Source organism: Hordeum vulgare, chromosome 1H (genome assembly GCF_904849725.1).
Source record: "Hordeum vulgare subsp. vulgare chromosome 1H, MorexV3_pseudomolecules_assembly, whole genome shotgun sequence".
In the NCBI taxonomy this organism is placed as follows: Eukaryota; Viridiplantae; Streptophyta; class Magnoliopsida; order Poales; family Poaceae; genus Hordeum; species Hordeum vulgare.
In genome coordinates this window covers 332,529,596-332,553,898 of record NC_058518.1, presented here as the reverse complement: position 1 = coordinate 332,553,898, position 24,303 = coordinate 332,529,596, and the positions used below count along the sequence as shown (strand labels likewise).

General features: G+C 44.0%; 1 protein-coding gene and 1 pseudogene across 1 annotated transcript; both read left to right on the top strand.

The window, feature by feature from the left end:
- The first annotated feature begins 14,089 nt into the window (after positions 1-14,089).
- On the top strand, positions 14,090-20,024 carry LOC123398999 (annotated as a pseudogene).
- A 1,605-nt stretch (positions 20,025-21,629) lies between these two features.
- On the top strand, positions 21,630-23,090 carry LOC123434384. Its single transcript, XM_045115510.1, has one exon. It carries the CDS (start codon positions 22,032-22,034, stop codon positions 23,070-23,072), a length of 1,041 nt encoding a protein of 346 aa, XP_044971445.1. The 5' UTR covers positions 21,630-22,031; the 3' UTR covers positions 23,073-23,090.
- The last annotated feature ends 1,213 nt before the right edge of the window (positions 23,091-24,303 follow it).

The following is a 24,303-nucleotide window of genomic DNA, read 5'->3' as shown; positions in this document are numbered from 1 at the left end:
AGCATGTAGGAAGGCCTTCCACTTCAAGGAGACAAGCACCTCGAGAGGTTGAACATAGAAAGGGAGGGAAGAAAATCACAAGACATGGTGTGATCATGCACTGTTCATATTGTGGTGAGCCAGATCACAACAGGGTTGGATGCAAACATTTGAAGGCTGGACTTCCACCACCAAGTGCAAATAGTAGGGGCAATGTGGTGGTTGCTGATGAAGCCAATGATGCTTCCAATGTGGCAGGTTCTCATGAAGCCAATGGTGCTTCCAATGTGGCAGCTCCAGATGAAGGCAATGCTGCTTCCAATGTGACAACTGAAGATGATCCAGTCTTAACTCGGGTAATAAAGAGTTCCAACTCCTAAAAATCAAATGAATTATCTTCATGCTTGCCATATAACTAGCATAAGTTGTTCCTGTGTAATTGTAGGGACAACAAGAACCAAGTGTTGTGTTTGAAGATCGTATGGTCGATAACATGATTGCCCAAATGCCAACAGCAAGGGTTGTTCAACATAGGCCATACCTACTTCTGGGTTTCTCGGTACTGCCCAAATGATGCTCAACCAGACTAATGGTAGTCAGTCAAGTCAAGCTAGCTCAAGCACCATTAGGCTAGGTGAGTTAGCACAGAAGATGGAGGCAATGAAAAATCAGAAAGATAGGGGGCTTGAGGAGAGGAAGCAGGCCATCCTTGCATCTAGGAGGGGAGAATAAATGAAAAAACTTGAAGACATAGCAAGGAAGAAACGTGAAGTAGAACAGAAGAAAGCACAACTAGCTGAGAGAAGAAGATTGGCTGCATTGGATAGGAGTGCCAAAAGAAAAGAAGAAGCACATATAAACAAGAAAGCTCAGGCTGAGACCAGACAAATTATTGCACAATCAATGAAGACTATAGCTGAACAGAAAAAGACAAAGCAAGAAGCTGAGAGAAGAGCTGCCGCTGAGAAGGAGGAGGCACAAAAGAAAGCAGACACGGAAGCAGCTGCTCCAAAGAAAGAAGAGGAGAAGAGAGAAGCTGCTGCTAGGAAAGAAGAAGAGAAAAAGCTTGCTGCTGCTAGGAAAGAAGAAGAGAAGAAGCTTGCTGCTGCTAGGAAAGAAGAAGTGAATAAGCTTGTTGTTGCATAGAATGAAGAAGATAAGAAGCTTGCTGCTACTAAGAAATAGGAGGAGAAGAGGCATGTTACAAAAAGAAAGCCAACCTGGTTTGGCAATGAACCTGACCATCCAACAAATATGCAAGATCATCAATGTTTGATATCTTTAGGTAGTTTCAAATACATAGAGTGTTTGGTCTGCTTATGATCATGTAGTAAGAGCTGTTGAAATGATCACGTATTCATGAATGAACTTATTTAGTTATTTTGGTGGATGCTGATGTTGACTACTCTTCATGAATGTTACTTAGCAATGCTTGTTAACTAATTTTGGTGGATGCTGATGTTGACTACTCTTCATGAATGAACTTATTTAGTTATTTTGGTGGATGATGATGTTTGCTATTCCTTGGTATTCTTCTCATGCCAATTTTATTCCAATTGATCAGTTTAATGACATTTTTGGCTTAAGAGAACATTTTGGGCAGAAACTTATCATCAAACATTGAAAATATCAAGCATTGCTAATTCTGGGAAGAAACAAGAACAACACAAAGTATGACCATTGGCACTTAACATTCCATTGCATCTGGCTGAAACAAAAGGTAGGACAGCCACATAACATTCGATTACATCAGCTAAAAGCAGAGTTCACCACCACCATTACATTGCATCAGGCTGAAACAAAAGCAACACCTAGCACCAAGAACTAGCAACATCACCTAGCATTAAGAACTAGCAGCAGCACCACTACACCAACATGCATCTTCACTTCTTCAGCATGATCCGCACCAATGCAGCAACCCCTAGCAGAACCACAACAGCAACCAGCATCTTCATGAGCATCACGAGCTCTTTCCCAAGCATCATTAGTGAGGCAGCTTGCCGCCAGCTCATCAGGTTGCCACTGTCATTCTTCAAAACCTTCTTACCCAAGCTCACAGATCCATTCATATAGAACAACTCTTGTGCTTTAAGAAGTTCCTCCCTGTGTTCCTCGGCCGCACCAATAGCATCCACACCCGCTTCGCCGCTCAGATAATGCTTGTCAACAAGGAACTCAACATACTCCAGCTCCCACCGCCAAAAATCACAAGTCACCTATCCCAAATAAGAGACGAATGTGCTCATCAAAAAAGCTTCAATCTTTGGATCCAGCACAGAAGCTAAATCATGCTTACCCCATGGTTCTGGCACTTGTAGAAGACCCGTCGGTCGTGCTTCTCTGTTTTGGAGACATACATTCGCACCTTCTCCTTGCAGGTCTGGCAGTGGGCCAACCGCAACGCCAGTGCCTGGCGACGGATAGCAGAGACGGACGAGCTGGATGCAGACATGAGTACCAGTGGGGAAGGAACTTCCTCGATAAGAATGGACAACGGCAGCGACGGGAGGCACGACAGAGTGAGGGGAGGTGGAGCAGAGCGACGGGAGGGAGAGGGTTAGGGATTTGACGGGGAGGGACAGGGTTAGGGATTTGAGAATGGGGATTTTTGGAAATATTTTTCAGAAAACCCCTCCATGTAAGATTGGCCGAATAAAGACGAACTACGTGGCGGTCAAGAGTTGGTCAAACCCACCGTGTACGTGCTAGAGTGATCGTAGTTTCATGTCAAATCATATTCGGTGACCGTATTGAGTGTATTGTTAAGTTCAATGATCGTATTGTGCTTTCTTCACAACTATAGTGACCATGAGTGTATTTATCTCTATTGTAACCTTCAAAGAAGCAAACTGAGCGCAAGTGCCCATCAAGTGTGATACTCGAAAGTGCGTACAAAATAGGAAATATGTTAAAGTCGAATACGAGGGTCAGCAGTTCCAGAATACAACCAACAGAACTGTTGAGTTTGGATTTGACCTCTAAGCATGAATAACCCTTATTTGTGTCAGTTGTACCAAAAGAAAATCTTTGGAAGTACCGGGGCTTAGAGAAATTCATAAAGGGGTTGGCTATAGGTGGATTTTGGATAACGTTGGCTTATGATTTGTCGTAGGAATTCAAACCAAATAATTTGCTTGTGCCCCTATTTGTAGTGTACTTGTCTTATACTCAATGTGAATCTTGGACCTCAATCTGAAAAATAGTACATAGCCCTAAAATGAAGTCATTAAAATAATCAGTCCTCTCCAATGGTTTTCCATAAATCATCAAAATATTTAGGGTAATATGGAGATTCTCTTTCACCTTCAAAAGGATATATTTTTTGCATGGCTTGCTACTCAAAATAGGTTGTGGACCGTCGAGCAATTGGAGAAGCAGAGTTCGCAACTATGATACGCCCATTTTTGCAAGAGCGCGCAACAGTTCACCACACATCTCTTCGTCAAATGCTATTTTTGGAGAAATATTAAGGGATGACTAGGCTTAGAGGCTCTTTACTTACCACGGGCAATGGAGCAATCAACCTTAAATCGGTGGATCAACATGTCAAGCAACAAGTGATGGCTTCTCTCACTATGCTTACTAGTTAGGTCATGTGGAACACAACAAACACATAGATCTTTCATAACTACTATCGCCACCCTTCACTTTGGCCGGGATCAAGTGGGAGACCAAGCTTTAGGAAAGTGTGGGTGCTAAGAAACAATGTCAAGTGATCTTGTACAAATACAGATTGCTCATACATTCCAACAAACATAATGCTGAGAAAACACTGGCCTTTGTATCTTTGTCCTATTCTTTTAATAAACATTTTTCACTCATTTTATCAATTATTGGATGGTGCAATTTTTCTGCCTGCATTTTATAACATCAAAACACTGAACCAACAAGATATCAAAATAATATTTGATGGAACATGAAGTATACTCAAAATGCTAATGGACAACCCGTTTAAATTCTGCTTAAGTGGAAAAAATGTGGTACATCTTCTCTTTTAGTATCATGAAATGCTATTGCCACCAGACTACTCGTTGGCAAATAATGAAAAGGAAGAGCTCTAATATAAAATAAAATGAAAGAAATGGTCTCGACCCAAACGGATATGCGCTACTCCCTCCGATCGAAAAAAGTGTCACAACTTTGATCTAAGGTTAGTTCAACCTTAGTTCAAATCTGGCGACACTTTTTTTCATCTGAGGGAGTATAAAATAAGTACCAATCATTTTTTTTGGAAAAGGAGGGTTACCTCCGGCCTGTGCATCAGTAGGATGCATACGGCCCCTTTATTAAAATAAACAAACGGATCTCGGTTCAACATAGTCTTCGACATAGCAGTATAGAAGTAAAAGTAAAGCAAAAAGTGCCACAACCCGCAAAACATGCCTAGATGCCTAACCATCTATCCTATTAGTGGATCGCCATCCAAACCGGTTGAAGATATCCCGCGCTACCATCTCCCATCGGGTAGACCCAGTAACCAAAGGTTCCCTGGTTTCCGCAGGAGTGACTAATGACCATGTACGAATCAATGCCGCAGCTCTGTGAAGTACGTGCAAAAAATGTATATGCGTATGTCTGCCAAAAACCACATCATTCCTACAGTTCCATATAGCCCAAAGAAGTGCACAAACTCCAATACGAATGTGTCTAGCAATAATCATATCAACTCCATCTAGCCACGTTCCAAATAACGTGTCAATGCTATCCGGAGGTACAATGTTGAAGGCTATACGCATTGTGTGCCAAAGAACTCTCGCAAGTGGACATTGGAGAAAGAGGTGTGTAATGTTCTCTTCGTTATCACAAAAGCTACATCGAGTACTCCCCCCCCCCCAATTACGTTTAGCCGAATTATCCTTAGTTAGAATCACCTTCTTGTGCACAAACCACATGAAGACTTGATCCTTAAGGGTACCTTGACTATCCAAATATTAATGGATTTTGGGATATTAGTCGTGTCAATAAGATTCAGATACATCGATTTGACCATAAATATTCCGTTATTTGTAAGCTTCCAATGCACCCTATCAGGTTCCTCTGATAACTGGATATCCATGAGCCTCCTGACAAGGTGTAGCCAATCCGCCCAGCGATGGCCTACCAATGACCGTCTGAATTGGATATTTAAAGGATTTAACTGAAGTACTGTGGCTACGTACGCATCCTTGTGTTGCACAATATTATAGAGAGCTGGATATTGAACGGATAGAGGCATCTCCCCCAACCATGAATTCTCCCAGAATCTCGTACCCTCACCGTTTCCAATAATAAATTTGGTTCTATGGAAGAAGGTTGACCTTACTCTCATCAATCCCTTCCAGAATGGTGAATCATTGGGTCTGACTTTTACCTGGGATAAGGTTTTAGAATGTAGGTACTTATTAAGCAAAATTTGTATCCACGTGCCTTGCTCTACCAAAAGTCTAAACAGCCACTTACTTAGCAGGCATCTATTATTTACCTCTAAATTCTCAATTCCCAAACCTCCTTGGTCTTTGGGCCTACAAATAATATCCCATTTAGTTAATCTGTATTTCTTCCTGTCATCATCACTCTGCCAAAAGAATCTAGATCGATAAAAATCCAACCTTTTGCCTACCCCTACGAGCACCTCAAAGAAGGATGGAAGGAACATCGGCATACTCGTAAGGACCAAGTTTATCAGAATTAATCTTCCCCCATATGAGAGGAGCTTGCCCTTCCAGCAGCTTAGCTTTTTCTCAAATCGATCCTCGATGCTTTTCCACTCACTATTGGAAAGCTTGCGATGATGAATAGGTATGCCTAGATAACTGAACGGTAGGCTTCCCAGTTCAGAGCCGAACAATTGTTTCTAAGTGTTTTCTTCACCTTTGCCTTTTCCAAAACAAAATAGCTCACTCTTATGAAAATTGATTTTCAAGCCTGACAATTGTTCGAAGAGGCAGAGTATAAGCTTCATATTCCTGGCTTTTGCTACATCATGTTCCATAAACAAGATAGTATCATCAGCATATTGCACGATAGACACGCCACCATCCACCAGATGCGGCACCAGTCCACCTACCTAGCCTCCTAGTTTAGCCCTTCCTATTAGAATTGGCAACATGTCTGCAACTATGTTAAATAGGATGGGTGACATTGGATCTCCCTGCCTGAGACTTTTGAAAGTTTGGAAAAAAGGGCCAATGTCATCATTGACTTTAATTCCAACACTCCCTTTTTGTACGAATGATTCAACATGTTTCCTCCATATTTCATCGAATCCCTTCATACGTAATGCATGTTGTTGTTGTTGTTTTTGGAAAAGGAGGAACAAAGCCCCCGGCCTCTGCATCAATCGATGCATGCGGCCATTTTATTAAAGGATAAAAAACAAAGTCTTAAGTCCACAAAAGTCTCAGGAATTGAGCAATAAAAACAAAAGGTAAAGGTAAGTAAAATCTGCCATTTGCAGCAACACTAAAAGAAGGCTACGATGCCTATACACCTAGCCTATTATTAGATTGCCATCCAAATCGGCTGAAGATAACTCGTGCGACCGTCTCCCACCGGTTGCACCCAATAGCCATAAGCTCCCTGGAGCCCGCATGACTGAGTAACGACCACGTACGGATCCAAGACGTGGCTCTGTAGATAACCTGCGAAAGATTAGTAAAGTTCTTGCCATTAAAGATCATATCACTTCTAGTGTTCCATATAACCCAAAAAACATCACTTATCCCAATCCAAATATGATTCGCTATGTACGTCTACTCCACTCAGCCACGTCCCAAATAGTGTATTAATGCTCGTTGGTGGATTAATGTTAAAGGCTATATGAACAGTGCGCCATAGTAATTTTGCAAGTGGGCAATCAAGAAAGATGTGTCTTATAGTTTCATTCTGATCACATTAGCAACAAGTAGACCTGCCTATCCAACTCCATTTTAGCAAATTATCCTTGGTTAGCACAACTCCCTTGTGTACAAACCACATGAAAAATTTAATTCAAAATGGCACTTTAATTTTCCAAATATGTAATGATCTCGAAAGGGGCCTAGAATTAATTAGATCCATGTACATCGACTTCACTGAAAACTACCATTCATAGCTAATTCCAATGAATATTGTCTTCCTGGTCAAAGAGTTGAACATCCAGCAATCGTCTGACCAAAGGTAACAAAGAATTCCAGTGTTCTCCCACTAGAGCTCGCCTGAAATGGATATTCAGAGGTACCGAGTGTAATATTGTGGCAACATAATCTTCCTTATGTTGTGCAATATTATATAAAGAATGATATTGTAGAGCTAGAGGAGTGTCCCCAAGCCAAGTATCCTCCCAGAACCTAGTTGTGGTACCGTTACCAACTAAAAACTTCACCCACTAAAAGAAGGTTACCTTGGCCTTCATTAGCCCCTTCCAAAAAGGTGAGTCGTTAGGTCTAACTTTAACCTGGGCCAATGTCTTAGACTATAGGTATTTATTCCTCAAAATTTGTACCAACATCCCTTCGGTTTCAGTAGAAAGCTTGTAAAGACATTTGCTAAGTAACCATTTATTTTTCACTTCTAAGTTCTCAATACCGAGACCCCCTTGATCTTTGGGTCTGCAAATAATGTCCCATCTTGCCAATTGGTATTTCTTCTTGGCATCATCACATTGCCAGAAGAAACAAGATCTATAAAAGTCTAGTCTTTTCCGTACCAAGACCGGTACTTCAAAGAAAGATAGAAGGAACATGGGCAAACTGGTCAATACCGAATTGATCAACACAAGCCTACCACCATATGACATAAGCTTGCCCTTCCAGCAACTTAGTCTTTTTTCAAATCTATCTTCAATACATTTCCATTCCGCATCCGTCAAACGTCTATGATGAATGGGAATCCCTAGGTAACTAAACGGCAATGATCCCATTTCACATCCGAATAGTTGTCTATAAGAATCTTGTTCCTCCTTTGCTTTCCCAAAGCAGAACAATTCGCTTTTATTAAAATTAATTTTTAATCCAGATAGTTGTTCGAATAGGCAAAGAACAAGTTCCATATTCCTAGCTTTTGCGATATCGCCTTCCATGAAGATGACCGTGTCATCCGTGTATTGTAGTACAGACACTCCCCCCTCTAGAAGGTGTGGGATGAGTCCACCTACTTGGCCATTCTCTTTAGCCCTACCGATAAGGACTCCCAACATATCCGCTACTATGTTGAATAACACGGGAGACATGGAATCTCCCTGTCTCAGTCCCTTATGGGTTTGAAAGTAATGACTTGCGTCATCATTAACTTTAATTCCAACACTACATTTCTGAATGAAAGCATCCACCTGGTCTCTCCAAGATTGGTTGAACCCCTTCATACGCAAGGCCTGTTGAAGGAATGGCCATTTGACCTTATCACACGCCTTCTCAAAATCCACTTTAAAGATAACCCCATTAAGTTTCTTTGTGTGAATTTCGTGCAGCGTTTCATGCAAGACCTCGACCCCTTCTAGGATGTGTCTCCCGGGCATGAATGCAGTCTGTGTCAGTTGGACTACTGAATGGGTAATCTGCGTCAGCCTATTAGTGCCAACCTTTGTAAATATTTTCAAACTGACATTGAACAAATAGATCAGTCTGAACTGCTCAATGCGAATGGCTTCCACCTTCTTTGGAAACAATGTTATTGTTCCAAAGTTTAGGTGAAAAGTTGTAGGTGTCCATTAAATAAATCATGGAACATAGGCAAAAAATCACCCTTTATAATATGCCAGCATTTTTTATACAATTCGGCCGGAAACCCATCCGGTCCCGGGGCCTTGTTATTTTTCATTTGTGCTATTGCGTCCAACACCTCTTTCTCAGTAAACAATGCTGACAGTATCTCGTTCTCACCGGTGCTGAGCTGAGATATGTCATATGTTGTGTTCTCGTCCAAAGAGACAAAATTCTCTTCGGGTGAACCAAAAAGTTTCTTATAATATTCAGAGATGTACAACTTGAGATTCTCATGTCCTACGATTGTACCCTCATCCTGTTTGAGTTGAATAATTTTCTTCTTCCTATGCCTGCCATTCGCAATCATGTGAAAGAATTGTGTGTTATCATCTTCATGGACCACCCTCATCACCTTTGCTCGAAGGGCCCATTTCATATCCTCCTCTCTCAAAAGAATTTGTAACTGCTTCTAAGCCTCAATCTTAATATTCTGCTCTGACATATTAAGAAGTGTAGACTCTGCTCTCACATCTAAGTCATTAATGAGCTGAATTAGCCTCTCTTTTTCTACTTTGTAAATGCCACTTTGATTCTTGGCCGAGCCCCTCAAGAACTGGCGCAAGTGCCTAATTTTGTTTTGCCACCTATCTATATTAGATGACCCGCCAGCTTCCCTGGCCCATTCAGTAGCGATGATATCCATGATGCCTTCTCTCTCGAACCAGCTCAATTCGAAAGAGAAAATATTTCTATTACCTACATGAATCGCTTCCCCAGAATCGACCAGTGGTGGTGTGTGGTCCGGAATTGCCCTTTGTAATGCATGGACTGTGACCAGCGGGAACTTCTGCTCCCAATCCACACTGGTTAGAACCCGATCCAGCTTCTCATAAGTTGGAACCGGTAGTGAGTTAGCCCATGTGAATTGTCTACCCGTGAGGTCAATCTCCCTTAGGTTAAGACTCTCGATAATCATGTTAAACATGAATGACCATCTTCCATCAAAATTTTCATTATTTTTTTCTTCTTGTCTTCTAATAATATTAAAGTCTCCCCCAATCAGAATGGGGAGTCTTTCATCCCCACACATTCTCACTAAGTCGGCGAGAAAGTCAGATTTAAGCTCAGGCTGCGCTGCCCCATATACAGCCACCAGAGCCCATGTGAAGCCATCAACTTTTTATCTGAAATGAAATTTGACGGCAAAATCTCCATATACCACATTCAACACCTCTAGTGTTTCGCACTTTACCCCAAGTAAGACCCCCCCCCCCCCGGATTTGCCTCTTGGTGGTAAACAATGCCAGTCAAAATCAACCCCCCTGAAACGGTGTTTAGAAATTGTGGCGTGAAGTTATCTCTACTCATCTCTTGTAGAGCCATAAAATCAAGCTTATGCTCTAAAGATGTATATCTAAGGAATCTTCTTTTAGCCAAGTCCGCTAGACCTGTGTTATTCCAAAAAATTCTTTTCACATTTCATCATGGAATTTTTTTTCTTTTGCTTAATCCTAGCACTCCTCCGTATCGTTGATACAGGATAAACCTTCCTTTTCCAAGATCTTTTAGGCTTATCATGTATGCATCCTGTATCGCTATTGTGGGATGTCACGTGAGGAAGACTGTCGAGCATCGAAGGAGCCATATACCCCTTCAATGCCATGTCTTCCTCTCCCATCTCACCCCTGTGTGTAGGAATTAAATCCTCACATAAGCTCTGAAATGTTGTGACTCCAAGATTATTAATATCCGTCTCATTCATCGGTTTTACTGCTGCTAAATTTGTAATGATCTCCATGGCTCTATCCGCTTCTAAGTCTAGAAGGTCATTAATTGATTTAACTATTTCTTTCCCATTACCACCAAGTGAAACCCCTAAGTCGCTAGCATTCTCTATAATTTCACTGTCTGAAAAATGTAGAATGGAACAACTAGAATTAACCAACATACCTGTGTTGGCCTCGATATCACGGAGCTCAACAGCCCTCATAGCGCGCCCCAACTGTATGTCGCCGGCATCCGGCTGTCCCTGGATGCGGTGACTGAATCGTCGACCTCCGGAAGTAGGGTCTAGAATTCCTCCAAAGCTGATGACATCCTCCCTAGAGAACCCTGTTGGTTTTGGGCCTCCTGCCTCATTCCCGACAGTACCCAGGTTGTGAACCGGAGACGTCCCAGTAACCGTAGATACGACCGCAACCTCTGTATGAGCTTCCTCCTCCATCGTCCATATGTGTGCCAGTTGTCCCTCCATTACCGATCGAGAAGTAATCGGAGTGGATGTAGGTGTACGGGCCTCCTGCCCGCGGCCCTCAGATATCGCCCCTGTGGACTGTGATCGAGGCATAGGCGAAACAGAGTTCCTGGCCTCCTGCCCGAAACTATTAGCCCCTATCCTCATGTCGGGAGCGGGGGTAACAGTCCCCCTCTGTGAAGATACGAGGGTTTGTCGGACCTCCTGCCCAACGTTGCCCTCCGCATCACCCTACAACGTTAGCCGTGGAGATATCTGGCCCTGGTGATCCTGCATCTCTCGTAGCGTCGGTGTTGAACTGTCAGACACATGAGAAATAGCCGCAAAATCTTGTTCCTCAACCTCAGACTCAACTCGATCTCCCCACAAACGACTCGAAGCAGAAGCAGCCTGGAAAGAACCAAACCGGAGTGATGCCATCGGAGACGATGAGACGCACTGTCTCCTTGGCCACGGTTCCATCAAGCCCCTGAGCCCCATTCCCATCTCCATCGCCTGTCATGTCCATATCTTTTAATCCATCAGTATTGTCATCCTCAGGAAGTTTCTCTCTCACCACCTCAAGATCATATAGCATCCCGTCATAACACCATGGCACATAGTCAGGAACGTACTCAACATCATGTATACTCACAAGTAATCTAGCCATCCCATTCACACGTGTAAACGACATTTCTACTTTCTTTGTTTTTCCGATGAGTGAACCGAGACTCCAAACAATCAGGAAATCATCAAGCAAAGTTTCCGGTATCCCCGAGAATCTAAATCAGAATTTATCTAACGTCGTACCTTTGGCTTCAGGATTTTTGCACTCATCAAATGCGAGCATGCAGTTACTACCAGTAACTTTACTGAATCCAAACTTAAGCAGACGATCAAGATCCTCCCTCCTCGGAAATTCCACACGAAATACCTGATCCTCCACCTGGACCGGCGTCCAGTTCAACGAGTCTGAAACGAGGCGTTTGAGCTGTTGCACGACCTGTTCCATTGTCAGTACCCCGTGTGTGACCTTGACCAAGCCGAACCTAGAGCACTCCAAGCGTGGTGTAACAGAAATCGTGTGTGGTGTCTCGAAAAACATGAGCTTGTCGCTGCAAACTCCATATATCGTGATCACTGGCTTGGGGGCCAAGAGCAGTGGACATGGCTCCGATAAGTGCCCCGGTTTCCTGCAAATCTCACAAAGTTCAGCCATGCAGTCTATCGCGAAGTGTCCAGGCTCACCACAACGATAGCAACTAAGCTTCTCCTTCTTGCGAGCTGCCTTGTTGGCTCCAGTAATCTCAGATTTCTCGCTACCTTTATCACTGGCCGTATTTTTGTTTTCCTCTGTCACCGGTGTTGGAATTTTCACTTTTGCCAAGGCTTTAACCGTTGTGGCTGCCTCCTCTCTTAGACTAGGTGTCGCTGCCGGTGGTGTGATTGTCATATCGATCTTAGGGTCATCCATGTGATCCTGCTGATTACGCCTTGGTGGAGGCTTCCGGCCGAACTTACCAGCACCATCACAACCGTCGTGTTGCCGGTAAGGTGGTCCTGATGGCCCCTCAACAAACTGACCCTCCGGTGGATAAAAATCACGTTTGAAGTCATCTCTAAACCTGTCTGAAATGTACCCTCGTCCTCCACCAGATGAGGATACATAGTACCCACCATCAGCACGATGGTCAAACCGACGGGAATTGAATCCATCACCATCGCGCCATCCGTTGAAGCCGTCGCGACCCTCGAAACCTGCAGCGCCGTCGCGAGCATGATCAAAGTTCCGGTCTGCACCATGTTGTCCACGCCCAGCGCCATCGAACCTCCGGCCATCATCCGGTTTGACGGCGTTCGGTTCCTGTCGTCGTGGTGGTGGACCTCTGCTGCCCCTGCCCGCCATGCAGTCCGGCGACGATGGCGGCAGTGCAGGGACGACACGAGCGGCGCGTCCTCTGAAGATAGGAAACCCCGGCGATGCTTTTCGTGGACGATGTCGATCTGACGTAATGCATGTTGTAGGAATGTCCATTTGATCTTATCATATGCCTTCTCGAAATCCACCTTGAAGTACCAATCATAGTTCATCTTTCTTTAAAAAGAACTTGCGGTTGCATTGTGGGTGTGTTTGGATTGTGACTAGAGCCTGCCCTACCAATATTTCGGCGTGATCAAAATATTGGCCATTGTTTGGATAGATACCAGCCTTTTAGCATGCCAATTCTATACTAACTCTTGTTCATTTGTCTAGCCAATATTGACCAATCCACTTGCAAGCAAGACATCAACCAAATTTCTGGCCAGCCAATTTTTAGCAAGGCAATCTTGGGCACAAACCAAACATGTGCCATAATTGAACATTTTGAATACAGTAATGCTAAACTGATATCTGCAATATAAAAGAGCTCACACGAACGAAAGTTGTCCCGAGTGACAGGATTGGCAGTGGTCTAAATTCTCGCGGCGATTTACATACTCTACCTAGCAGCGGCAGCAAGTGCGAGAGATTAGAATACATCTTCTGCACGTAGGAATATAGAGTAAGATACATTGGGCTTGTAGTTTTATGCTAATGGTAGGAGTAGGTACATACAGTATCCTAAAATGCACCAACGGCTGGCATCTTGGAAGCTGGTTCTGTTGCCGCTGTATCAAGCCAAACATCATCCGCACAGAGTTGTGTGGTTCCATCTTGGCCTAGAATGTGTATACTTGCTTAGATTAGTGCAAATGGTTCGCTTAGCTTATGGGATCTTGCTTTTGGTGGATGAGCTTATTGTATTGTTCCCAACCAAAAAAACCTCATTTCAGAAGCCTGGTTTTGGCTCTCGTGAAAACACAGGCCCCAGCAAAACCGGACGCACCTCCTCTGACTTTTGTGATCTCTACTATTAAAGGGGGATCTGCCGTCGTCGTGATGGTTCGACCAGCAGGAATCCCCCTTCTATCATTAGAGAGAAGAGAAGTCCACCCACGTCCACCCAACCCGTCAAAAGGCAAAAAAAAAAAAAAAGATGCGACCCACGCACGCACCTGCCTCCCCACGCTCTCACGATCCCCTCCTCTCGGCCTCCGTGGTCTCCCCCAACCGCGGCCTCCACTCCACCGCCGGCGCCGCCTCCCCTCCTTTCCCTGCTCGTAGATCCGCTCAAGCAGCGAAGCCCACGGTTAGATCCTCCATCTCTCCTCCCGACGGGAACCCTAGCCGCCGGCCATGCCGACCGACCGACTGACCGCCACGGGAGGGAGCACCGCGGGCGCCTCGGTCGGTGCGGCCGCCGGCGGGGGCGTCGTCGTGGGCGGAGGCGCGGTGACCGGTGGTGGCGTCACGGGAGGAGGCGCCTTCACGGGCGGTGGTGACACGGGAGGAGGCGTCACGACGGGCGGCGGCGCGGACACGGGCGCGACAACTGGAGGCGGCTTGACCGGCGCGACTGCGGGTGGCGGCTTAGCGGGCGCGACAGGGGTGGCGGTGGGCGCGGGCGTTGCCGGCGCGGGAGGTGACTCGGCGGGCGCCGTCGGCACGCCGGGTGCTTTTCTCCCCCAATTGGTGCCCACATGGCCATATCGATTCAAGCGCCAGGTGAAGACACCTCTCACTGTCCAAATGTGCTTCTCTACATGGGCGGCGTCACCGTGACCAGTTTGACTGCTCAAGCCAGGGTGAAAATATTGACCTCCCTTTATTTCTCAGTTGTGTGAGATCCGATTTTATTCAGAATTTGTGTGGAGCTTGAAGCACATGAACATGTTTCGCCCTTCCTCTGTTCTTTGCCATTTCTCTGTAGAAGCCCACCACCTCCGCGGCGAGGCCATTCTATGCCAGCCCGGCCATCAACGTCGTCCAGATGATCATGTTTGGCTCCGAGATGCCGTCGAAGGCTGCGACAGCTGAGCGCATCCCTCCTCCGCGTTTCAGGTACATGGTGATGAGGACGCTGCAGGCAGCCGTCTCCGCGTCAGACCCAGCCTTGGATGCGCACGCATGGAGCTGCGCGCCGAGGCACGAGCCCTCCTCGCACGAACATGCCTTCAAGACGCTCGGCAGCGCCAAGCCGTCGGCGACGCCTCCAGCCCTTTGTACAGTCTTGATCTGCAGCATGAGGAAGGAGGAACAAGCAATGCGGGTCAATAGCAGTCAGCAATCAGCAACACTGCCTCCCAGTCCCAGGTGCTGAGGTGCACAATTCTGCGATACAGCTTCTGGAGCTGGAATCTGAAGCACTTGTTATACTCAACAGTTCGACTGCAGGTAGAGTATCCTTACCTAAGAAGACAGAAGAGCACCATGGCTGGCTCGTGTGCTATGTTTTCCTAGCTTGGAGTCGGCTTCTTCGGCATCAACATCACTCATCAAGAGGAACGTTAAGGCGCCCTGATTCACGGGAGATTCTCCTGCGGCAGTTGGGAAGTTTATAGTGGGTGCGACTGTGTCAAACACAAGTGTCATTTAGACTAATTAGTTTCAGTCATGTTAGAATAATGCAAAGGGTTCCAGATTCAGAAGTTATATTTCGGTAGTGCCATCAAGTGATGGTCGTTTCAGAACATTGTTAAGATGAAGCATTTTTACGTAGGTTGTAAAAGGGTCATAACAGTGAAGTTATAATGGTCGGGTTGAAACTTACCATTTCACCAATCACCAAGCTATCAAATGAAATGAAAATTTCTACCAGTTTGGGGTCAATGCATAAATTAAATAAAATTGCATATCTGGATTCAGTATGACTACCTTAAACATGCACCGTTTTGAATTATAAATTATAATGTCCCATGATGATCTCATCTTCAGTGGAACATGCTATCTTTGTCACTTGTTCATGTCTGCAAAGAGAAGTACTGGGTAAAATTATATGATTGTAGGTCAAAAATTACAGAAGAAGAGATGCTAAATCACTTTTTATATTAACTGATAAACCATTTACGAGTATGAACTTGTTAGGCTGTGATAAATTAACCTAGAAGCAGATGCAGTACATCTTCTGTCCGATCACACTCGTACCTTGGCCTGAGGATATAGATCTTATGTTTCTACTATTTTTTTAACAACAAGGGGCTTCAAGGTGGTTTGATTTGTTAACCAATTAATAAGAACTTCTGTGTAACATTGGGTCAGCAGCATTCTCTTATCAGGCAATGTCTTTGGATACGTATCTCTCTGAAGCTTGGACATACCTTGGAAATGTACTACTATTAATGCAATAGTTGATTGTATGGTTGGCTCTTTTAGTATCATGGATATAACTAATAGTTTGGCTTTTAAATTTAGAAAATGACCTTAGTTCACTAAGGTTAGTTTCTGTTTACATTGCTCTACATATAAAAAACCAAATTGTTGTGCTAACAAGGCGTATGACATATTATGTTCAGGCAAAACATTGTTTAGGAAAAATGCAGAGCGGAGTTTATGGATATGCATTGTCCCCTGAACGAGGAGACAACTATTCAGGGTGCTGCAGAAATTTTTGGTGGACCGATCGATATCTCAGAAAGTATTATTGACCTCTACATTCCCTTTGGCATGCAGGTTGAACAAGTAAATACCCACCAACTCTCAATTATCTTCCGTTTCTAATCTTTGTCCTAAGTCTTCAGGACATAGGAGAACTTGATTATCTGATTAGGTACCGTGACTAGATTATTTTTGTCTACTATAGTGAGATGTTGATTATGCCAATGTAAGTTTCTTAAGTGACAAGGAGAAAAATAACTTCTCATGGAAGTACTCTCACTTTTCTGACATGCTCAGATGTTGCCAATTTAGGTTTATTAAGTGAAGTCAAGTTTGCTTAGTGGTATGCATATTAACCTTTGTCAGTGAAGAGCAGTCCCAAAAAATATAAGAGTCAAGATCAGATTTAGTCAGTGACAAACAACGTGAAATTATACATGGCAAATTAACAAACGTGTCCCAGTCCTACTGTTCATTATCTGTTACACTGTTTTTTTGACAATCAAAGCTCATATTTTACATTAAAACTGGTTAAATATTCCTATCAGTTCTGCATAGATGCCCTTCTCTTCTGATAAATAGGCCGTCCACTTTAAAAGTAAGATTTCCTTGCTAGCTCCAATTCAGTTCGTATCTCCAGTTCTGTATATACATGAATGTTTCTCCCTTCTGTTTACATGAGAGCAAAATAAGACATGTTGGGTTAAATCATTGAAACATTGTACATGTTAACTGAAAGAGAAATTCCAGATGTGTACTCCTGACCCTTTGTATGATTGTTCAACGGTGAGGCTGCACCTCTTCTGTTATCTTAAGTGAGATGTACTTGATGATGTGACAACTCTTAGTTTTTCGAATATACTTGATGATGTGACAACTCTTAGTTTTTCGAATATAGCGTTTGTTGTTGTTTCATATTACTGGTTGTTTCTTTTGGTAATTCTTTGAATTTTTTCCTATATTGGTTCTCCCTTAATATAGCAAGCTTCCCTTGAGTATCTTTGAGGATTTTTTTAAACACCACAAGTGTTATTTGGTTTATTATACTTTGTGCTCATGTCCTAGCAATCAAGGGATTCAACAGTTCGATTCTACATGTCGCTCCTCACCACATCAGGCCGTCGTAGACACCATCAGCTTAAATCTTGTGGATGGCGACGTAATTCTTCCTAACACTTATTCATCTTTGGTCAAATGCTGCCACCCAGCTCTTTAGGCAATAGCCATAGTAATGTTTATTTAGATCCATTCGCTGTGTTTCTGCCATTTCAAAACTATTACCTGCAGATGTGTGTGTGCATATGTGTGTGTGTGAAAAGAAACCAGTAAGTTTGCATATGTTGTTAATATCCAACTTTTTACCATCGATGAGTCAATCGTACTGGTTCTTGCTATTAGTTGGTGAGACCTTTGCAATTTCTTATGTAGCATACATCTCCTACGTAACAGATGGGAATATAAAACCATAAATAACATCTGCAAATGAACCAACACCTAGGCTATAGAAGAACATCAGAATCAAAACCTTCTGATAAAAGTACGGGGGGTGCGTGGGTCGGGAGGTCAAATGTCATGGCAGTAGAGGCGGCGACATATGTCAATGAAGAGGAAAGGTACGAGGGGTGCGTGGGTCGGGAGGTCAAGGAGGAGGAGGAGAGGTATATGCTCGGCGGGAACTGGATCGCCGAGGTACCGAGCACAACCGGATGCAGAACAATCTCACGCTCTTTTTGGTGTGATATACATAACCTGCAGTCTCTCGGTTGATGATCATTGCCATGCTATTGATAAGGAAACTAAGTGGAAAACATTAAGGCTTGCGTTCAAGTGCAAATGGCTACGAGCATCGCATCCAGAAAAGGAAAATGCCATGTACCCAGCAATGGCGTCAGTCGACCGCCTTTCTCTTGGCAATCAGAATCCTCTTCAGAATGTTGTGAACCAAAACCAGCAAATGCATACTTCGGTTAGAACTGCACTGGATGTAACCCCGACTGTCAGTGCACCAAGAGCATTCCCTGTGACAAGAGCTGAAGGTAGCACAAGCAATGCTCACACCTCTCAAGTTACTTATCATGTAGCTCCAACTGTCAGTGCACCAAGAGCATTCCCTGCGACAAGAGCTGAAGGTAGCATAAGCAATGCTCATACTTCTCAAGTTACTCACCCTGTAGAGCCAACTATTGGTGTACCAAGAGCATACGGTGCGACAAGGGATGCTGGTAATAGAAGCAATGTTCACACTTCTCAAGTTACTTATCCTGTAGTGCAAACTGGCGGTGTACCAGGGCCACACCCTGCGGCAAGAACTTGAAGAGGTTCAAACAACGCTCACACTTATCAAGCTACTTATCCTGTGGCTCCAACAGTCAGTGCACCAAGGCCAGGAAGAGGTTCAAACAACTCTCATAAAGCACAAATTACTCACCCAGTAGAACCAACTGTAAGTGCACCAAAAGTTTACACTGCGGCAATGGCTAAAAGAGGCAATGCTCACACAACTCAAATTACTTACCCGACCAATACCAGCAACTACCTGCCGGAGCCAGAGCCGGACCAGTATGAAGATTATGGGGAGGACACACCAACAGAATATGCATCAGAGGGGTCCACAGTGTATGTGGGAAACCTACCCTACCACATTGACGACGAGTCCCTCACACTGAGCTTCGACCATGCCGGAGTAGTGGTGTTCTCGGAGGTTAGCCTTTTCAGCTCTTCATCATCCTTGTTCTTTCTATGATATATGGCAAATATATGACAAATATGGCCCAAATCCATCATCGGCAAGAATGGACTGTTTGTTTGGCAATCTGTTTCCTCAGTACTGTTTTTTTTAGAATGTCATCAGTACTGCTGAGATGCAGCTAGCAGGATGTATATATGTATATATATTTTGTCTCTCCATGTTCTAAAATGCAGATTGTGCAGGTCATTTACGATGACAAAACGGGCCAGAGCCGTGGATTTGGGTATGTTACCATGATTACTATTGAGGAGGCTGAGAAGGCTCTTAGAACGTACCATGTATATGTGAGTACTTTCTGTAGCTTCATGGGGGCTTGTATATACTTTAATACGAGCCAAGTTAATCAGTCCCTTCATTCTGTCAAGTGTTAATCCTGCTCAATAGCTTATTCATTCATGGGTGGTATGAAGTACGTGCACCTGAATGTTCTTTAATCTCTTTCATTTTTGGTAGCTTTTGGAAATGTTTGTTTCATATGCTAAAGGCAGGCTGTGGAAACCTTATGCTTTAGGCTTCGCTGATTAACTTTTCATGTGGACATTAAAGGTGATATATGGCAGTGTCAGACCTCTGACAGTATATATCACAACTCCCCGTCAATCTGGGTGTCCATTCGAAATCTTCGTGTGCTATCTGCCGTGGCAAGTGGACGACTCGTGGTTGGAGAAGCTGTTCAGCACGCACGGCAAAGTGGTTGATGCTAGAGTAGTTTACTATGAGTGCAGAGGAGGGGCCAGGCATTCAAGGGGATTTTTATTGTCACAATGGCGACAGAGGAGCAATCCTACTGCGCGATAAATTCTCTCAACAAGCAGGTCAGTGTAACAACTGGTTCGTTTCAGTGTCAGCTAAAAAAAATCTGATTTTCACTTTGAATCTCTGCAGATTCTGGAGGGACGTACCCTTCGAGTGAAGGTTTCAAGGGAGAAGCCACAACAAGGCTACTGAAGATATATGTAGCATGCCTGATACTGCTCAAGGCCTCCTCTGAAATGCATGAATTGAAAACCAAAGTTTAGGGAAAATGCAGGAACTATAGTGCCATGCCTTGTGCAATGATACAGGAAAGTGAAGTACGTACATGAATTTTCAATATTGTTCATCTAGGAAGTTCTATAAAAACTCCGCAGGTGTTAGGACAGAGAAGTTCCCAAGAGACCAGAGAAAACTTCCATGAGACTGAGACCTCATGTTTCTTCTCCGAAACTGATTTTAATTAGACCATTTCATTTCATAGGAAAATGTCATATCAATACTGAAGTGTGATTTCTTCATTTGAAAGTTGAATGGCATTGCAAAGGTAAAAAGAAATTCATAGGTTTCAAATTGTTCAGCTTTTTCTCCACTTTTCCCTCGTATTAAAACTATTTTCATATCTGGTTACTTCACAGACCTCAATTTGTGAAACAACTCAATTGTTTTGTGTTGATGATGGCGCCAAAAGAAAAACTAAAAGAAATGCCACAATTGTAACTTTAAAAAGGCTTGTTTGGTCATAGTTCGTTGGCAAATGTAAGATTGTGAAAATATTGTTTCTTTTGAGAAACCTTGCAGCGACTGGGTGGCCACTCGTTAATTTTATAACATACACAAAGTTTGTCGTCTTTACAAGGAATCAGCCAAAAGACATTTAAGTCTCTAAAAATTGAATTTTTGGAGCATGTTTTTTGTATTGATATGAAATATTCCAATTATAAGAATTGAATTGTTTTATCTAATAATTATCTTATATGCTCATCTATTCCAATGCGGAAACTGCAGCTAAGTATGAACCTATACTCATTAACGGATTTTCTAAGTTATGTTTGCGCATTTGGCAATATGAAAAAGTCTGGCCACAATGACGACACATAGTGTGGGAGAGGAAGAGAAGCTTGTATCTTCCCCTTTATTATTTTTATGTAATCATCATCACGGTTGTCACCCACACCCACCCAAAAAAGATTAATATGTGGCAGGGTTCATCCGACATGCATGTCATGCGCAGGTTAGTTGCATGGTCCGCAAAACTGCGCTGAAAGGCTGAAACGACCATGACCTACTCGCCGATAGCACCGAAGCAAGCCATAGGATCGTTTGCCACAACAGCAGGGTGGCCAAACCCGCTGCATTTGGAAGCAGCCAACAACCATCCTTATTAATATTGACGCTCTTGTGGCTCAACAAACCAGCGTGAAAGAGTCGGGTGATGATGATTCTTCAAGAGGAAAATGGACAAACACAAGAGAGTGATGTTTATTACAAAACATTCACTATTGTCGTGTCTGGCATGTGTTTTTACTATATTTAAATACACTTTGATCTAATTTATTTATTTCAATATATTTTGTCTTCTATGAACGCATCAGCAACTTCTATATTTAGTGGAAGCCTCACCGGAAAAATCATCGGGTTCGGGGTGCTATGTGGAGCTATGTTTGATCAACGTGTGTGTCTAATTTTATTATTCCATGGTAACGCACGGGCATTAAGCTAGTCTTTCTAACGACTGCATGAAGAGTTGAAGACGCAGACAGCCTGGATCAGGGAAGGGTGAATTTGTCTTCATACTCTCCACCCCAGTTCATACAAAGAGGTTATGAATTTGAACGTGTACATAGTTTCCAAAATAAACAGGCTGGGAACATGAGTATTACCTCTGTATCAAAATATAGGACGTTTTTGTAGTTTAAATAAAATCCAAAAGTGTCTTATATTTTGGTTCGGAGGGAGTATCTCAACAAGTAACTTGATAGTACCAAATAATAAAGGGCCTCAGTTTAAGGCCGGGTAAGCGTCTATTTACTAAAAAAATAAAGTACCAAATAATGGTGACGGTAATCACATTCCAAGACTACTGACGCTTATTTGTCAGCGGAGGGAGTAAGAGTTCAACGTGTTGTTGATAGGCACGTCTACAGGGATAAGTTGTCTTGAATTAAACTTATCCAAAAGTCCAACCAGCAGTTTGCCGTCATGCCGGAATACAGAAAACAGCAGCGCCGCACCAACTCACAAGTGGCAGCGATTTCTTTCCTATTTTCTTCGAGCGACCCACCACCTCGGCCACGTACTACAGTACTCCCATTTATAGGCTGCCCCGTTCCTACTGGAGCTCCACTCACAAAAGCATCGAGAAACCGACGAGACAAGCAGCCGCAGCATACCAATCGCAGAGCAGCATTCATCGCAAGACACAGGATGCATCCAGCAATCAGAGCAGCGGGGAAGACGACGGCTGCCACGGCGCACGCCCGGTCGGCCAGCTTGCCGCACGAACACCCGCACCCCGTCCTGGCGCACCTAGACGACAGCATCCACGCGCTCCGGTCATGGTTGGCCAGAGGGGCTGCCGGTCAGTCATCCGGCATCGCCCTCGTCGATGCCACCCTGGCAGCACTCGGTGAGCTCCTGGCGCTGCCGCAGGCTGTGGCAGCACTCCACGCCGCCGCGGCCACCGCCTGTGACCAAATCCTCGAAATGCTCCTTGTGCTCGCTGACGCCTACAGCACATTCCTGTCAGCGCTTGTCACGCTCAAGCAGAGTGCCGCGGAGCTGCAGGTCGGCACTAGGCGCGGGGACGGCGCGATGGTCGCTGCATCGCTCCGTGCACACAGGCGGACAGAGAAGGAGCTGTGCCGCCTCGTCACTACGATGCGGCATGCCGCCAGGGGCACGTTGAGGACATTGGATGCCAAGAACAGTGAGGTGATCGGCATTGTGGCAGACGTAGCTGCGGCCACTGTGGAAGCATCGGCGTCCATCGTCATGGGGTGTGCAGCGATGTCAGCGGACATGCCAGATTTATTTCAGAAAGTGCCTTCAAACAAGTGGCTGGCCAGGCTGAGCGTCAGGCCGCCCGCGAAGAAGGCAGCACCAGAGACAGCGATGGCGGCATTGGAGAGGTTGGAGAAGTTAGTGGAATGCATTGACGGGCCGGAGACCGGGAGCGAGAAGGTCTTCAGAAGACTGCTGCAGTCTAGAGTTTCACTTCTGAACATCATTACTCCCTTCTAACCTGCAGCCATGCTGCCCCTGTATAGATAGTTAAGATTTTAGAAGAGGGAATAGGAAACATGTTAATAGTAGCAGTGACGAAAGTAAAAGAAACATAATATTGGATAACAGTGGCGTACTGTATGTAGTTTCAGTTGGAGCAGACTTCTAAGTACCTGTTTTTGCACAGAATTGCCTCCCTTCATGTCACATTAACCTTGAGCCACCAAAAGATAGTATGTTGTTACAAACTGGAGAAGGCTGGTTGAATTCTTCCTGTCGGCTTAAATGCAGATACCACCAAGATAACCCGATCATAACCCGACACTAAAGCTCAGCGGTAATAGCCTGGCTAAAATCCAAATTTATAAGTTGGGTTAATGAACTGGTAGACTGACAACTGAAAACACAGCAAATTGTGCAAAACTACAACTTTCGTCTCTTCAAGAATAGCTGCATTTTGTTCGTAGCCCTCTCGGAAGCATCAGGGATACCATGATTTGCATCCCTGTTGAGCTCCTTCAGCTCAGAACTGTCAGTATCAGTAACACTGGCGAACTCATTGGTTTCTGTAAACTGGCTTCAATTCAGACCATCCCCAGAGAAACCAGGATATATTTGACAATTCATATAAGAGTCAAGGCCCTTCATATCTAAAGCTTTCTTCGGAGTTACAGCATAAACCTGTTTGATGACAACTTGACATGTTAAATTAAATATAAACTTTGACATGAAGAAAAAATCATCAAGCTAGAAGGATAAGGGAAAGTATATGCAAGGGTGTATTAAGCACTTGTCAGTAACAAGAAGGCGAGCAGAACAGATTGAAGAGCATGAAAATCCGGGACCTAACAGCAATTAGATGCACCAGGCTTCCTTAGAACAATACAGAATATTCTATCGGAGCACTTGAGTGTATATCATACTTGCCAATGCCAACTATGATATTCTTCAATGGTCCATCGATAAGCCAGAATACAAAAGACCTCCAACTACATGTAGTATACAATTGCATAAGCACATGCACCATATAATGCAAATCAGGTTCCATCTCAAGTATTTACAGGTGCCTATCAACTTAATCAGGACTTTCAAATTTCAGAATAAACTAGGAAAAACATGAAGTGGATTTCAGAAAAGCCCAAATAAACATCATACCAGCAACAATTCAATGATTTCCTTACCTGCATCTACACAATTATCCCACAGAAAGAACAATCTGGTGGATAAACTGAAAATAACTGTAGTTGTT

Coding starts and splice junctions, on each gene's coding strand:
- LOC123434384 (XM_045115510.1), top strand. CDS start 22,032: ATGCCGGAATACAGAAAACAGCAGCGCCGCACCAACTCACAAGTGGCA.